Source organism: Falco rusticolus, chromosome 6, assembly GCF_015220075.1.
Source record: "Falco rusticolus isolate bFalRus1 chromosome 6, bFalRus1.pri, whole genome shotgun sequence".
Classification (NCBI taxonomy): Eukaryota; Metazoa; Chordata; class Aves; order Falconiformes; family Falconidae; genus Falco; species Falco rusticolus.
In genome coordinates, this window is record NC_051192.1 from 59,057,975 (window position 1) to 59,076,238 (window position 18,264).

The 18,264-nt window shown below is 36.9% G+C and overlaps 1 protein-coding gene across 10 annotated transcripts in view; it reads left to right on the forward strand.

Annotated features, from left to right (window-relative positions):
- Positions 1 to 6,360, forward strand: part of CYRIA (CYFIP related Rac1 interactor A) — a 57,718-nt gene extending 51,358 nt beyond the window's left edge. For 8 of the 10 annotated variants that reach the window (XM_037391976.1, XM_037391981.1, XM_037391980.1 and 5 more), the window contains 3 exons: positions 186 to 312; positions 2,834 to 2,955; positions 4,203 to 6,360. In XM_037391976.1, coding sequence (XP_037247873.1) covers positions 186 to 312; positions 2,834 to 2,955; positions 4,203 to 4,266 — 313 coding nt within the window. In that variant the 3' untranslated portion in view covers positions 4,267 to 6,360. The remainder of the gene's footprint in view (positions 1 to 185; positions 313 to 2,833; positions 2,956 to 4,202) is intronic. The other 2 variants (XM_037391985.1, XM_037391984.1) reach the window with 1 other exon arrangement.
- The last annotated feature ends 11,904 nt before the right edge of the window (positions 6,361 to 18,264 follow it).

The window sequence follows — 18,264 nt, forward strand, 5'->3', positions numbered from 1 at the left end:
AGGCGTTTAGATATCTCTCTTTGCTTTCGAACCATTCTTCTAAATTGACAAGGATTTATGCAATTCAGAGATCTTTAAAACCTTAAACTACAACTTTAGTTCAGATTTCATGCGCTTGTAGTCCAGTTTGCAAAATTTTCCAGTAAAAAGTAAAGACTGTTTATTTATTTTGTTCTGTTTTCCAGAGAGTACAGGAGTAGATTCACCAGTGAAGAGACTCTCATGTTCTGCATGCGAGTAATGGTGGGAGTTATTATTCTGTATGATCACGTTCATCCTGTGGGAGCTTTCTCAAAGACATCAAAGATTGATGTAAGAGTGACTTTTCTTTAATACTCTGTAGGTTTGGGAATACTAGTTTGCAGCTTTTTTTCAGCACAAGCTTATGACTTTATATAAATAATTTTAATCACTTTTAAACGGCAAAATTTAGAGTGTATCTTCACCTGTGTACTTCAGTAGTGTCATCTTGTTTGAAATGAAAATAAGGATAAGTCCTTTTTTCCTTGTATTTTCTTCCAGACAGTTACTAATTTTTCTTTGTTAGCTCTGCTTTCCTTCCACCTGTATGGTTACACTAAAATAATTTTGTATTACACCTACCCTGGAATAAGTGCTGTGGTCATAATTTTTCATTAATCATGTAATTTATTTATGCTAAAATGCTCATCTTTGGCAGTAGTTCTGTTGTAAATAAGCAGGTATTTGACATTTCTCTGCTTTGTCTGAGCTCTGAATTAGCAGAACTGAAATGTTGTTGTGATGTCGATAATGAGCCTTCTGTTTAGCTTTGACATGACCAGTCACAGGGAAATCAACCTTATTTTTTCATCTGAGGTACTGCAAGCACACACAAAAAAGTACTTAGTTTTGCTACGTGTTTTTACAAACCTAAATCTCATGCGCCACATCTTTCAGCAGAAATAAGCTGTTATTCATGAAAAAAGATGCTAGATCTTTCCCGTTACAAGGAAGGCTACTTCAAAAGAAAAGAAAATATACATGTTTATATAAAAAATTGTGCTCCATGATACTGCATCTTTGTTAGCATTTTTCATCTGCAGATACAGTATTTTACCACATCTCCTCTTTGACTCTGTTTTATAGAGGGAAAGGTACATCACAAAGAGGTAGATTGATTTGCTCAAGGTCATGCAGCAGAAAGAGCCTGGGAATTGAATGCAGACTTCCTGACTGCTAATTCAGTCTCTTGCCTACAGAGACAACACAAGTACACAAGTAAAATTTTGATAGAACCAAATATACAATCCGAGTGCTTTGTTTCTCACACTTACTCTAAAGCCCTGTAATCTTACAGGAAAGTTAGCTTAGATGTAAATGGGAGGCAGGAGATGTGTGACTCAGTTTTTAAAAATGAGTATATGGTCCCAAATCTTTATTCTAATGTAAAAATCTAATATTTCAGGTGGTGATTTTGTTTTACTTGATAAAAAATTATTTTCTCCAAACTACTCATTTCTTCGGAGCCATTTTAAGAGAATTTCAGGGAGGGACAGTGGAACAAATTAGCCTTTCCTTACTTTTTCAAGACTGGAGACACTATTTCAAGCTGTTCCTAGCTTAGACATCCTAACAGCCTCTCTTTTTTGACTGTTTTAGGGATTTGGATTCAAACAAAAATTGAAAAGAATGGTTTGAATTTTTATCCCCTTTGAGTTTATCTGATTTGATATGATGTACTGTACTGAATTATGTGAATATAGTCTTGAGTTTCTCTAGTTCAGGAAAAGTAACTGTGTCACTTCAAAACATGTGCTGCTACCCTGAGAATTCTGCAATTTGCAAAGCTAGTTTTATGGTCAAGGTAGATATTAGCTAGCTGAGCAGTGACCGGTGACTGTTGGACTAGTCCTTGGGCAGGAGGCTGAACTACATTTTCCAAATAATTTTTATTGGCAAATACATGGACCGTGACTTCAGTTAAATATTTCATCATCCATTTCCATAATAGGGCAGTTGCTCTTCAGCTGCAAAGAAAATACTGGAATGTAGATTTAGCACTGTAATGTCACTTGGAAAATTAGAAGGTTCAAATCTTGACTCTGCCTTGTCTTTATCTGTCACTTCAAATAAGATGGGATTAATCTAAACTAATCTTTGGATAGCTTTTAGATGTCTTCATAGCAGTGGGAAGAAATAGGTACTTCTGGAGGATGTTTCATTACATATGAAAGTATACTCTGAACAGGTTAGAGGAATTTCTTATTTCTCTCTGTTGACTGGATAGGGAGTCTGTATAATGGGTCAAATGAGTTCTACCTCTGCTTTCTTTGCTTCATTTCCCCTTTTGTTTCAGCCTGTTTTTTATAGCCTCCACAAAGATGTTAATTCAGTATAGTATTTAAAATCTACATGGTGTTATTCTTATCATAGATTAAATTTGTAAACACTAATTATGAAACAAATCATAAGTTAACACCAGTTAGTTTTACAACTAAAAAATGAACACTGAAAATTACTTCCTTGTGTGCAAGCATTAAAATAAGTCAGAGTTGAAACTTCTGATAGTTGCGAACAGCAGTGACATGGAACTCTCTTCCAGAATATCTTTTTTTTTTTTTAGTTTATATTAGCTGTTCTTGGTATTTTTTAAGTTGTAATTGGAGAAATCATGTGCAAGTTAAAATATATACACTTAATATTGAGTTTACTATCTACAAGCATTAAAGTAGATGTTACTTTCTCGAAAGTTAGGTTTTTACCTTAAGGTAATATTTAATAAGTTGTAATGCTTTTATTGTGTCATATAAAGCAGCATTAACACTCAGTAGGAAAAAAACCTGCCTATGGTGAAATTTTTCCTTGTTTTCAGCTAGTGCAGTTCATATATTGTTGTTCAATAGTGGCATGCTTCTGTTCCCAGATGAAGGGATGCATAAAAGTTTTAAAGGAACAGCCACCTGACACTGTGGAAGGACTTCTGAATGCTCTCAGGTACGTGTGGAATAATTGTTTGAATCAGCTTTAACAAATTCCTCTTTGTTTTTCTTCCAATCTCTTTATAGACTTTTCACCATAGAAGCTTTGATTTATTAAGAAGATTGTCCTTTTAGGTTTGCCTTCATCACCTGGAGTTTTCTTAAGTTATATTAATTTCTTTCAATCCCATTTCACTTTGATAAACAATGACTATTAATATTGGAAATTACAATGTCCTTCTTCAGAGACACTTGTTTATCACCTAAAACTTAGCAATTTAAAAGGTAAATAATACATCAAAAGTAAAAAATGTATCTAAGCTTTGTTGCATAAAATACCCTAGAAACTACAACATTTCAAAAGCAAAAAGTAGAATTTACTTCTCAGACCCTTAATACTTCCCTTCTCTCTTTCCCTTCTAATTACACTTTCTTTTTTTTTTTTTTTTTTTTTTTTGCTAAATTATACAACTTCAAGAAAACAACAGCCTAAATCCCAGTCCTTTAGCTAAGTGTTTAAGGTGCTGTCTTGGGAAACAAGATGCAATGGTCTGACGCTTCTCTGAAGCTGAGAAGGGAGTCACTACCAAGTTTTTCAGAGCTGTATTGTATTGAATTCTCTAGCTAGTGAATGCTTGGGGAGAGTGAGAACTGCACCTCCATATTTGCTTATCATGTCTTTTGAATTAAAACTGGTGTGGAGTTAAATCCTGCAGGTATTAGGTATATGTTCAGCTTCCATGATAATCAAGCTCCCTTTGAATATAAGCAGTGGAGAGTGTTTGGGCTTACATGGAAAAAAACACACTAAAGCTCTTCTGTACTCCCAGGATATTTAAGGAAGCTGCTTAAAATTAGGCTTATAGATTATGCCAAAATTAAGTCTAGATTCCTAAGTTCTTTTAACATTTACCATATTTCTTATGTATTTCCTTGATTTTACTTCTTTCAAGGCTTTTAATTGGGAAAAAAAAATAATTTCAGCCCAAAATTATGACGATGTCGTAGACGGATAGCAAACAGGATTTAGCCAGGATTTAACCACAATTCTCCGCCTATTAAGAGGGAGTAATTTATTGCAAGGCGCATTTAGAAGATAAAGAGCACCAGACTATTAGCAGTTAATTCCAGTGATCAGTGACAGAGGAACATATAAGTTCCTCCTCTGTGGAATTGTACTGCAGTGATTTCAAAACAGGTACTGAAGTTTTCAGACTTTTCTTGTTCATTTTATAAAATACTGTTTTAACTTGCAATTTCTAGGTTCACTACAAAACACCTGAATGATGAATCTACTTCAAAACAAATCCGAGCTATGCTGCAGTAGTATCCTGGGACAAGTAGATGTTTGTATTGATCACAGAAGATGTGTATGTTTACATAATTTAATACAGTTTGATGTTAATACTTGTGTGTTATTTACATAACCATTTTCTTCACATTGCTAAAGTACATGAATCTGTTCATAACCTGACTGACTTTGTATAGCGCAGCGTAAGTTTTTATGCTAGCCTTTATCTTCTGACTTTTAAAATACTTTTTTTACTTAGATACTTCAGCTATGACAATTTATCTGTGCATTTTAATCCTTAAAAATCTTCTATCAAAGAAGTAAGTAGTAGTGAAGACAAAATGGAAATCAAATAAACTGAAATGTCAAACGTGCCACAGAAAAGGAACTTCAAAGAAGGAGAAAGTTAATGTAAGAGAAAAGTCATTGGATAAGCTTTAAGGACATGTGCACAGTCAGTTTTTTAGCCAGTTTTAGAATCTCATCAAACTTGTATGAATAGGAGAATACCTGAATGTTCATCACTTTCATAAAATATGTTGTCTTTCCTGTAAAGTGGAGATCCACAAAATTTTAAGGATTATGTGCTGGCTGACATTCAAAAATTTATTGCAAAGAGGTAATTTTACCTTTTCTATTAAGTTTAACCTGTACCTTTCAACAATTGAGGAAATTAATATCCTTTTTGAGATTCAGTGTAAGTAAACAGAAAATATGTTTTAAGACCACTAGTAGATTTTGAAAGTTCTGTAAAATTTTGTTAGATTTAGAAAGTAAAGACAAAATGCTAATGCCTTGACTTAACTCAAAAGGGTTTGTCAGCATAAATATATCATGATGAACATTATCTCTTGGATATCTCTTCCTGGTAAGTAATTGTTTTGCTGATACTAGTATAAAGCACAACACTTCTGCAGCAGCAGACTTCCCTAGTGTCAAATTGGCCTCATCAGACTAGGGATGATATAAATAAGTTTTAAGAGCTGAGCTGTTCTGGTATTATTCATTAGGTGATTCAGAGTCAACACAGAAATATTTATCAGCTGACTGCTCTTCATTGTTTTTTGAGATGGGATTGATTCTTCAAGGAGTTGAGTTCCTTGCTGAGTTGTTTGTTCTTACTTTCTAGCCATTTTTCCAGTAAATGGAATAGAAATACATTGCCAAAAGCAGCAAAGTGCTCATGCTTTGTTAAGTGTGTCTTCGGAGTGGTCTGCAGTTGCTGTACATATTCTTGCAGAGGTCATGTTCTGAAAATGTGTTTGATTTAGTGTACTTTGCTTGCATGTATGTGTGAAAACTCTAGTGCTTGTGCACAGATTCAGATCTGTATTTGCTTATTCCTGTGTACTTAAATCAGGGTTTGTGTGCTTCCACTGGAATTTTCATGCATATCACTTCTAAAAACATTACCTGAAGTCTTTGAAGATGCATTTGGTCTGCTGAAGCTCGGCTGCACTGTGACAAATTGAGTCATTGAACTCGGTTCTTAAACGGTATTAATATCATCAGTTCTTTGGAGTCGGGCTTGCTTTAGAGTTTATTTCTGAGCAGAATGAGGTTTCTCCAGCCTGATCTGAACACATAGGCACCAATGTTACATGTGGCGTGATACTGGACAGCTTCGCAGCTCCAGTGTTCATGTCACACATCTGCAGTTGTAGCAGCAGATCTGTATGTTGTCAGGAACAGAATTAGAAATCATGCTAGGGTTTTTTTTTCTTTTTCTGGAAGCATTGATCACACTGCTTTTTCACAGTAGTAAATCCACTGTTTACAGGCTCCATTTTTAATGGGGGGACATTTAAAAGTGTTTATTAGGGAAAATCCTGCTTTGTTCATAGTCACTTCCAGTTAGGTGAATCTAGGTGGATGGCAGGTCTTTCTGTTGAGCTTTGGTAACTGAAGTTAATACATGCTTACCTGCAATTATTTGTCAAACAATGAAGTCTTATCTTTAAGTAGCCCAGAGGAAAGCTATTTGTCACTTGTATAATAAAAATGTAAACCTTAAAGCATTCTGTGAGTTGTCATGTGCTGTTTGCCAAAGTCACTGAATTTCTTTGCCTGCTTTGATGTTTTTGTACAGAAGTTTGTTTGAAATAATAAAAAGTTTGGTACAGCAAGCATTGGAACTGTCTATATTTAGAGACAACATAAACAGGTTGAGAAATATCTCATTTAAAGTTTTGGATCTGAGATATAGTAGGCTCACCTTTATGTTTCTAGTTTATAGTTTTTAAAAGCATTTAAAATGTTTTACTTGTATGCCACAGCAATATAACCTTATGTCACTTAAACAATTTGGTTTTTTCTGGCAATTCTTGGCACTTGTCTGCCATCTTGACCATGGGAAATTGTTGATACTGCTATACAGAGTAGAGGGCATGAATTCCCTTCTATGACTTTTGTATCTTCACATTAATCATCCTAGGCTGTGGTGGCCATCTCAAATTGCATTTATAATCAGTAAGGCCACCAAAGGATGATTCAGTTAATCTTTAGATAAGTACAAATTAATTGCTCTCAGAAGAGCTGTGTAGACTGATGGTCAAAGTTATTGATTTCCATTTCATCAGTGTTTCTTCTTATTTTGGCTCACCATAATGTAAGAATACATGTTTGTAATATGATAAATATTTAAGCCTCATAAAGACAACATTTCAGAATGTGAGCGTGACTACTTTGGGTCAGAACAGCCCTAAAAAATTTGCTTGTTTTGTGGTGGAAGAAAATACTATTTTAAGGTGGTATAAATTTGAAAGACTAGAATTTTCTGCTGCAAACAAGTGAATGGTTTTGAAACATAATATATGACTCCTAAACATTCTGCTGCTACTAAGTGGCTGTCACAAAGGATAATTATTAAGATTATATTTACTGGTATGTAATAGACCACATCACTCAAATAAATTATGTATTGTTTTCCATGTCTGCTAAAATTTACAAAGCAACAAAACATCTTCTCTGTGTTGCTTTCTGTGTTGTATTTCAGATAAATTTAAACTGGAAGACATGAGTAGTATATAACATGACTTGCATCCTTATATTTACTCTAAATGAAACAAAGTAGGATATAAATTCTTCATATGAAATTATTCCTTTACCCCCTCACCCATTTACTTCTTGAGAATCAATATATTCCTAAAAAATACAGTGCCAGTTAGGTGGATGCACATTTGGGAATACTGCATCATTTTTTCATGCTACATCTTGTTTTGGCCAAAACCAGTTGAGATTCTTGTCTGTCCAGTTCTCAGGCTGTCAAGGTCTCACAAATGCTCTCAGCATTTGTGGTGCATCCCTTCAGGACCCATAGACTTGTATGTGTCCAGTTTGTTTAAATATTCCCTAACCTGATCCTTCTCTGGCAAGAGTAAGTCTTCCTTGCTCCAGACTTTCTGCTTTCAGGAGCCTGGGATTCCTGAATAACCTTACCATTAAAGTTGGAGGCAAAGGCGGCACCGAGTTCCTTGGCTCTTTCTGCATTCTTTGTACCAGGTCTCACACCCCATTTAGCAGTAGGCACGCGTTTTCTGTTGCTGCCAATGTATCTGTAGAAGCCCTTTTTGTTGGCCTTCACATCCTTCACCAGATTTAACTTCAGAAGGGCTTTGGCTTTCCTAAACCCAACAATGCATGCTCAGACGGTGCCTTTATATTCCTCTTGGGTCTCCTGTCCCTGGTCTTTCTTACTGCACACTGCCTCTTTGTGCCTGAGTGTAGTCAGGAGTTCTGTGTTCATCCACACAGGCCTCCTGCCATCTTTGCTTGCTTTCGTGCTTATCAGGAAGGACCATTCGTGAGCTTGGAGGAGGTCATCCTTGAAAGTAAGGCAGCTCTCCTGGGCTCCTCTTCTGTCCAGGTCTGTATCCCATGCAGTTCTTCCAACCAGATCCCTGAACAAGCCAAATTAAGATTGCCAAATTAAATCTTGCCTGATTTTGTGGCTGTATAGTCAGGAATGTGCTTTTAAAATGGCATGTTCTAAGACTTTCAGAAGTGTGTGATTCTATGAACATCAAAAGTGAAGAAATATAAAATCTTGCATATCCAAAAGTTTGCTAAAAGTTGCAAATAATTGGAAGAGTTATTTTGTTTTTGAAAAAAAATGACACTAATTACTGTTCTCTTACATCGGATGAATTCTGTAATGCAAAATTACAGAATCTATGAATTTGTATCGTGAAACAGGTTAGATAACACAATGGAAGCCAGTGAGCTGAAACGGTGACGTATTTGCCAATAAGAGAATAAAACCCTTTTTAGTTAAAAAGCTGCTATAGCAGATTGAGTATTTTAACTTCGTAGTCTGCAGTGCTTCCTGATACAGACTAATGAAGGTGAATTCCTGACTACCACATAATCCAAATTCTGCAAACACAGAATTTGATTTGAGACAAATGTAACTCAATTGATTTCAATGGAGCTGTTTCTGATTGACACAGGTGTAAACAATACTCTACGTCTTTTCTCAGTCACGGCCTTTGACCTCAGTTGCTTATTACTGAGCAAATTGAGTCTTCTGCTAGTGCAGATCAATGATGTAACATGATAATCTTGCAGAGATCTCTGGCGCTTGACTGCTTTGAAATTAAAACTAAAATGAACAGTGCAGTAGGCATTGTAGAAAATCTGGAAGTATGTGGTTAAAAAGTAGACCAACCAAGTGCTAATCCCTAGTTTAAGAGGAAAAGATATCATAATTTTTCAGCAGATCTTAATTTGGTGTCCAGCTGGAATTAATATAATTCTCTTGTCTTGGATATTTGGGCTGTGGACAGTTAAATATGTAGACCTGGGTATTAAGAACTTGGCATGTCTCTTGACATTTTGAAATGGCTGAGAGAACTTAAAGGTTAGAATATTTGTATCTGCCTTGGATCAAAATTGCTGTTACAGCTCAGCTCATGATTTTTCTCATTCTGATTCTGCATCCATGTCAGTGACATCCTAGGCTTTGAAGAATTTTTCCATGGATTTTAGTGATGCGTCAAACAGCTGTTCTCTTACTGCCTTGAAAATTGTGGAAGAGTTTGCCTATTTTGTCTAGATACACAAAGAAGTTAGAAGAGGACAGTGGAAGATGATCAACTTCAACTGGTTTAGATCTTCCATAATGTAAAGAGGGCAAAACACAAGGCTTGACATGGATGCCCTCGTTGTGCAGGTCAGTAACTCCCTTGTCCTGTGGTTATATGACGTGACAACGTTTGAAGATCAGATCATGTTAGATGGACAGAGAACTTCTGAAGGGCTTTGACCAGGAAAGGATTCTACCCAAAATGAAGAAACGTGTCTCTTTACAGACACGATTTTAGGATGTCATGGTAGGAGGAGGCTGAAGGGCTCTTACTAACCTTGCCTCCCTGTCTGTGGCAGCAGCACAACACTGTGTGGAGCTTCAGTTTCCACCCTGCTTGCTGCCTGACGGTGCACCTCAGGCTGTAACTTCTGCTCTTTGATGCTCGGCTTTATCCGTTAACATAGAGTGTCAGGGAGTGCAGGCTGGCTCACCTTAGCTCACCTGTGTGCAGCCTACACCTACCTTCTGCTCTTGTAAATGGAGTCTTCCCAGTGAATTCAGCGGGATGGGAACTGAACCTCATTTTGTTAACATTTCTGAGAAGGTTGTTGAAAAAAGTGGTCGCGTACTGGGTTTTCAACTTTATTAATATTTGACAATTTCAGATATATTTCTAAATCAAATGCTATGGTTTTATATGATTTTAATTTTTTTCACTAGCATTTTCTATACAGTTCCTGTTTGCGTCTTTATAAACTTACAGTAAAGAAATGTGTGACAATGAAATAGGGTAATTCCATGATCTTTTGTGTTTGATTTAGTTTAGGGTGGCTGGGAAAAAATATACTGAAATTCATTTCCTGTCTTTTTATTTTCCCTTTTTTTTTTTTTTTTGTATTGTACTCAAGGCTGTGATTAATTATAGGCATTTTAACTATTCAACTCGGTCTTAAATAGCATGCAGCATCAGAGCTCAAAGGCTCTTTAATAGAAACCTTCCCAAACAAGATTCCGTACAGTGGACTTGAACTAGGTTTCTTAGATGAACTTCGCCAAACAGGTCTACATGGTCCTAGTTACTGAGATACTGAATATGTCAGTGTAAGACAGAATCAAGTATTACTTCTGATTATTTTTTTTAGTTTAGAGAAAAAAAAGTTGTGTTGTCTAGCCAACATAATTGAAGGATTTTGTAGAGATTTTTGTTACGTGTATCAAATGAAATATGCATGTTCTGATTAATTTTGGATTATGCATACCCTGGTATACATTCATAATAATATCTATGAAATTTATACAATAAAAGATTATTTGTAACCACTGACTTAGCTGTGTTTTAAAACAGCAGGGTGAGTGCCACATTTGTTTTACACAGCTTGTCAAAGTGACATTTGCTTTATTAAATTTGAAAGCTTAAAAACCTAATGAAGATTCCTTTTGTTCAGTGGTTTCACATTCACATGGAGACCTGCTACTCTGTTTGTATGTTGTACACCTATAATTACTTTAATTGGGATATGCAAATAAGACCAATTTTTTTTCTTTATTTTTGTCATTCATGGTAGAATTGGCCAGATTTTTAAATTAATTAAATTAGGTTAAATGAATTCAGCAAAGTACTCAAATGCATGCTATCTGAAAATAAGTTATTTTGTTGAAAAATACTATTTCTGAGACAAGATTATTTTTCAAACAAGGATCAGTAGTCCTCCTTATTATAGGTATTTTCCAAATAGAAACTGGGAGGGTTACTGTTACAGATATTACATGAGTATGCTGGTTTGAATCAAGAGGCACAGTGTAACTGAACTCAGAAAAGACAGAACAGTTTTGGTAGAGTTTGACACAGGTGGCCAAGCCACTGATCACTGTTCATGTTGAATAAGTTTGGGGTTTTTTTTTAAAAAAAAAGTCCTGTCTGACCCCAAGAGCAATTTGAAATGCCATACTTAATAAAAATCAGCCAATAAAGACTAACAAGCAAACATTAGTAGTTTTTAGCTCTGAGACGTACAGGCTTCAGTTTAATTCAGATTATTTTTATGCCAGGTAGTAGTGGTGTGAAGCAGAAGGCCCATGAAATAGCACGTTTGGCCTCATGTGGGAAATCAGTCTGGGATTTTGTGTGTATTTGTGAATTTCATTTCTCCTGGGGTGTTCATTCAATTGTGTCACAGTTGTATTAGAAACTTCTGCTGGAAGAATTCTCTGAGACATCTTTTATTGACTTCATGGGTCAAGAGGCATGAAGATGAAGGATAGCATTCTAGACTTTGCAGTGACGGGTCATTTACCTCCCTGTTCTTGAAAGGAGAATGAAAGTAATTAATGATCAAGGTACTGGTATCAGAGCTGCTAAAATGACATCCTCTCACCTTCTTTTTAATAGCATTAATTAATTTTTTATCATCTCTTTCCAAAATTAAAAAATATATTTTTGCCTCCCTTTGAAGTAGATTAATTCTTCCACAGCTTTGTTCATCTTGACCTGTTATGTTGTTTGAAGCATAGACTTTTGAGTCCTGCCTGCCACAGACATCTTAAAAATACAGGTGGCAGGTCTTACAATCTTAATTTTCATTTGACATTTCAAGGGACACAATTTGCAACAGCCATGGGCTTTGCCTCAGGTAGCAAATTATGTCCTCCTATGTGCAGTCCTCCAAAGAGTACAGAGAGACAGATCACTAAAAACTATCATTCTTTCTTCAACTTACATATTAGGGTGGAATGAATCACCCCCAGAAATGCCTCTGTCTCTCCACTGTGGACTGTGGAGATCCTGGGTTGTTACCTTGGGTAAAATGCCATCTCTTACACTCATCTTGGAGAGGCAACTAAGCATCTAAGTGTTCCCAGTATCTGCAGGTTTTTGCTTTGAGCAGTGTCTAGTACTATCCTGGACTGAGATTTTTGCAACATCAAAAGACGGGCAATGCAAGCAGCAGTACAGAATAAATTACTTGGGTTTCAGTCTCATTTAGTTTATCTTTGAGGATCTGATTCAAAGCCTGTTCAAGTCATTACCTTCAAATTGCCAAGCTGAAAACAAACAAATAAACAAAAAAACCCCAACCAAACAAAACCTCTTCATTATGAAAAGTTGTAAATTTTTCTTCACTATGCTAAAAAATCATCTTTTCTGTCTAGTAACACTCAGCTACCTGACAGCATCACCAGTGATGCTAATTGCCACAACAGGGTTCAGCAGTTCAACCTTACTGGGTTACTAGGGTCTCCTTTTGACTTACTCTTTCTGGTCTTCCTCTGTATCCACTTTGAATAAACATGCTCTAAATACCATGTTTTAAGACATGTTAGCTTACATTTACTTGCCAAAACATGAGTTTCATGCTCTGCCACAGTCGTGGAGAGTTACCCAAAGTTTCCTTAGTAACATCTGGGTGTGAATCTGCAAACTTACTGTACATTGTAATTACAAGAATCTTCACAGTTACCTTTTATTACCATAAATAATTGTTCAATTGGAAATATTCAATAGTTACTTGAAAGCATTTACATCAGCAACAGTATGCAACAACTGATAATATCACTGAGCTGTTTCATCACATAGATTCTAAAAAAAGTCTCTACTCTACAAAACTGCAGCATTTACTAAAATTGAAGAATAAATCAACAGTAAAGAATATATATTTATATTATTACATTCTGGGGGGTTGCTTGCTTTTCAGAGTAAATGTCCTCACCATTTTATGCCCGTTATTGTGTATTTGAGATACAAGGAGTGTTTGCTGATAGGATGGGGTCTAAGTGTGGATTCTAGAAACTCTAGAACACGCAGAGGAAGGATCTGCTCCTGAAACCACTCCAAAAGTTTTGCTCACCCAATCAAAGAATAATAAACATTCACCTCAGCTGGAAATCTCAGCATCAGAATAAGCCACTGTTCAATAACAGCTTTCAAAGATGTTGATAGTTTGCATTTGAATCCATTGAAGAAAGTAACAAACTACTGACGGGCAAACAACTAACAAAATAATTCAAAGTTGACCTTCTACTTGAACTGCATTCAGTATGTAAGTATGCAAGACTGCATGAATCTTGGGGTTTTTGGATTTAGTCTTTGGACTAGGTTTAAACCGACTTTTAATGATTACCTTTATTTGGAAGACAGATCAAAAGCAAGTAAAGTTACAGCTCTTTCTCATTTCATGTCTATTGTGATGATATGAGTAAGGATTTATCTGAGTAAAACAGAGGGACTGGATCATTTACCAAGACTGAATTTGCTTTCATTGTTTGTATTTTCCCCTGAGTCAGACTTGGTTACCATAAAGTGTTTTGACCTGCAGACATTCTGATAACCATGGGCAAAAAATTCTCTTCTGGCATAACCCTATTAATATAGGTGTCCTAGACATAGAAAATAGCTTTTTATCCCAGATACAGTGTGTTGCGTGAGGCATAAGTCTGTAATGTACTATTTATACATCATGAAATGCAAAACAGCATAAGGAAGGACAGAATTTGGTCCTTAAGTTAATCTTATTAGGCATTTTAACTTTTCTTGGTTTTCATTGTGAGGCAGATTTCTCCTTTATTACTAGTGCTACTCTGGCAACGTTTTTCCCTGTACTTATATTTCACAGAACTTTTTTTTTTTTTTTTTTCTTTCTAGTCAGATCTGCTTTTGTCTTACAGGGAAAGAAAATTAAAAGACCAGTCTGTTATCTCACATTTCAGCCAAGTCTAACATATATTTGCTCAGGGGTAAAAAAGGTTGAAGAAAAAAGGGAAATGTCAAAAATGAATAATAAATGGTATATAAACAGAAGCAGATTTTCTGTGATATGTTAGCCCTGATAAACTTGATAATGTTTCCCAAATGTGTTGCCTTGGTTCAGATCCAAACCTACTGGTCAGGTTTTATATGCTATTTTTAATTTTACTGCTTAAAAAACTTTACATCATCTTGTAGGAATTCCCTCCTACTGCATAGCTGTATCTAGTTATTTGTAGGTTAAAATTCATCTTAATATAGATTCATATAAAACATGTGTTACCACAGAGGCAGCAAGAAGACAGATCTGGGTGGGTAAAACAAGCTGGATTTGCAAGGAAACTTTTTTTTCTTTTTAATGAAATATGTTTTCCTTTGAGGTCACTCTGCTGTTTGATATTGTAGACTCCAAGGTCTTTCCATTCAGCAAACTTTCCTTGCCCTTTAAGCAGTGAAATCAGAACATGAGAGGCAAATACAAATGGCTAGGGGCTTGCAGTGCAACTTGCTGCTGGGTTTGTTAGCCAGTGTTTTTTCACCGTTATCCCTTAGCAAGTAGTAGGTGTGTTGCAAGTGTATCCTTAAATATCGGGTTTGTGCTTCAGTGCCCCAACCTCAGCTAAATTCAGTATTTTGGCATAGGGTGGGTCTGATGAACTTCATCATAAGGTAGCTGATGAACTGGCTCAGCACAGACTGTAGTTGTATGTGGTTAGTTCTAAAGGGGAGGAGGTCAGGCAAGTGCCTGCTCTTAGAAAGCTGGAAGGGATGTGAACATAAGAGCCCGGTTAGGTACTGGGCCATGACAGCCCGTGTCAAGCAGTATAGTTTCCTTAACAGGAAGAAGTAGCAGAGGAGAAGCAGCAATACCAAGTTATTTGTCTCTGTGAGGCTTTTGATACTTCCCCACGCTGATCGCCTATAAGTAGCCAAAGAAATGTAGTCTAGATAAATCTGTTAGAGGGTGAATAAAAGCCCCTTGTTGAACACAGAGACTCCAGCTGTACAACTGTATGGAGCCAGGGCAGGGGGGTGGCCGCCAGGTATCTGGGTGCCTGGCATGCCTCAGTCCCGCCCCATGCCCCAGTACCAGAGAAGGTCCACCTGCATCTCGAGCCTTTGCTCTGTCAGTTGTGACAGTGCTGGTTTGGAGGCAGAGAAAGAATAAGCGTATGGTTGTAGCCAGATGGTGCCAGTCAGCCCACCAGCCAGAGGCTAGACCTGTTCAATTTTTAGTAGTGATGTGGCCTTTTTATGTAGGCACTTCAAATCTTCCTCTGGGTAACTGGTTCAAGAAGACAGAGATGTTGGGTGGGGAAGAAAAATGGTTCAGCAGCCATTTGTTTTGTATTACACCATACCTATTGTGTATACATATAAAGGAATATATATATATTCCTTTAAACAGACACCAAAATGTGTTCATTGGTATTAAGGAAAATGTTCAGTGGTGTGTAAAACTGTAGCCAGCTGATGAAATACAAACTGCCATTCCATCTAAAATATGAGGGACTTACATGTCACTTCTCCTCCCCTGCTGAAACACCATAATTGATTTCAAATGTAAGAATTTATCCTGATAGAAGTTTGTGAACATTAAGGCAAAACACTAACATTCTAACAATAATATTTTTAAAGCTTCAATGGGAGTAAAAGGATGAGATATTTTTGTGCTGGCTCTCACTAGGAGAGCCACCTTTTTGCCTGTGTTTACCAGGTCATGGAACAGGGATAGTTTTGGAAGGCTAGATCATTTAACCACTGAGGTAAGAGGGCTTGCATGAGTACACTGGAGTCGGAGATTACATTTGTTTTTCTTCCTTGTTTAAGTGCCCTTTAACTGTAAGAGTGGTTTGCTAAAGCCATGAATTATAATTAATACAATCTGAGAAAGGTGAAGTGTAGCATAATTGAAAGTGGGTAGAAAGTTGCTCTCCCTCTCTTATTGCTGCTATGTAATTATTACCAGCAGATAGTCAAAATAAGTAAGAAAAGAACAAAAGAAAATATAATAGTTATAGTGATGCATTTAATGATCATGGGTGCCAAACAACAGCTGAATTTTGTGAACCATTATCTCAGTTCTATTGCTCCTTGATTTTACCTGGGGAAGAAAAGACCCTTCTCTCTTTTCAGCATCAGCTGTTGAGAACAATGTTTTACAAGCAAACTTGAATCCTGTATTACGCATTTGTGGTTTGTTTGTTTTGTTGTTGTTTGTTTTGGTTTTTTTTTTAATATATGCCTGTGGAGTAAAACCAGGGTGTGTGATTTATGGCTGACACAGGCTAAATGCTGAGCCATGGACTTCCCCACCCTGCAGTTCGCTTTGCTGCCGGAAGCTGAGGGTCTCAGATCTGTTTAGAGTAGCTCCTGGTTTAAGGCTGGTTTAAGAGAGAGAGAGAGTGTTCATGTGCTGAGAGGCAGGAGTCTGAGCTCTGCTGCATCCTGCAAAGAGGCCAAAGAAGGAAGCAGGACACAGCAGCAGTAAGAATAAAAAGAAAAATGGGCTGGGAGAGGGGGCGACATGGCGGGGGGAGCAGCAAAAACACAAAAAGGTCTCTGAGTGAGTTGGAAAAGGGAACCATACAGCTTTATATAAACCACGCTCCACGGAGAATGATGTGTGTGCAGCTCAGAAAAAGGGTTTCTTCACTCAGACGCCTATGTAAACATGGCTTAGGAGCCTGAGACTTTTCTTTTGCATATTGTTTATATTCTAGTGTAATTCCATTAGCTTAAATGACACCAGAAGGTAATTCTTCGAGGCGAGGGGGAAAAAAGGCTTTCCTTTAATCTAAATGCTAGGAAAATAAATTATCTTCTCGTAAAAGCTTTAGAAAAGACATCTCACCTGTTAGATATATGTAGTATTGCTCTATTCATAGTGGAAAGATAACGAGGACAATATAGGAAACTATATAGGCCTTGTACCCCATTGAAGTAGAAGGGCACAGGTACATCTTTGGGGTGCATGTCTATAAAAGCAAATTAATATGTAGCCTAAATATAAGAGAAGGCAGCTGAGAGCTCTGGTGTGCTGAACCCTTCCAACAAGGTTTCCACCTGAGTGAGGACTACTTGAAGACTGAGTAAAGACCTCAGTGTTGGGTTTAGCTGCGGATATACACCATGAGAGACATGAAGCCTTCTAACTGTATTATTTAAGTTGTGATTTTTGCTTATGGGAGCAGATTTTTTGTTTGTTTTGTCTCCTGCCTTGTTTGAAAAGACAGAAGCTGGAGGCTGTAGCTGAAACAGTTGTACGACAGAGGGATTAATACAGGTGTTATCTTCAGTAAGCATTGGCAGCAGGTTGAATATCAGCTCACTGACTTGTAGAACAGCCTTCTCTCTGGTTTGCCCTAATACTTAATCATAACCAAACTGGAAAGGCATCCCAAAATTCTCATAGCTAGCACAGAGGCACAGGAACAAGATGGTGCACTCAGAAGTCAGCAGGGAAAGAAAATTCAAAGGGGAAACTGCAATCTTGTAATCCACCTACAATGGCCATTTATATTACTTAAGTACAGTTCTTTGCTCCTATCCTATTTAATCCTATTTTCATTGAATTTCCCATTTGTCAAGATTACTTTGAACTCTATTTCTGGCCTTCAGTGTATTACCAGGGTGCAATTGCAGGGTCTCTTCACAATGCCTGTGGCTGAAAAGGGCAGCTCCCCCTCAACCCCCAGCTCTGCTCACACATTCCCACCCTATTCCCTATTCCTTGTTCGGAACCAGGTGTCATCTCACTTCACAGTCTGCAATATGCAGTTGAAAACTGATCATTTAGGGGTTTTTTTGGTTACATTAGTTCCAACTGCTACATGAATGATTGTGGCTGAGGGAAATGGGACCATTTTTCAGTAGCAAGCTGTACCTGAGTCTTTTTGTTGCATTCTCAGTCCTTCCCACATTGGTATTATCTACAAATGTATTGAAAGTATTCTCTAGCCCATTGTCAGTGACTTATATATTGAAGAACACTGGGCATTAAGAAAGGCCTTTGCAAATCTTTTGATGCATACCTTCCTTCTGTCAGTGAACTGCTGATGATTAAATAATGTTTTTACCTTTGTGAGAATCATTTAAATTAATTATTTTGGATTAATGTGGATTTTTAGGTTGGGGTGTGGCAGTTTTTTTCATTTTTATAGACAAGTTTTTGTATACAGCCATGTTCATGCTAAGCTGATAGTCTGTAAGGTCTCCACTAGACAATGGATTTGAAAGAAATACATCCCCCTGTACATCCAGATGT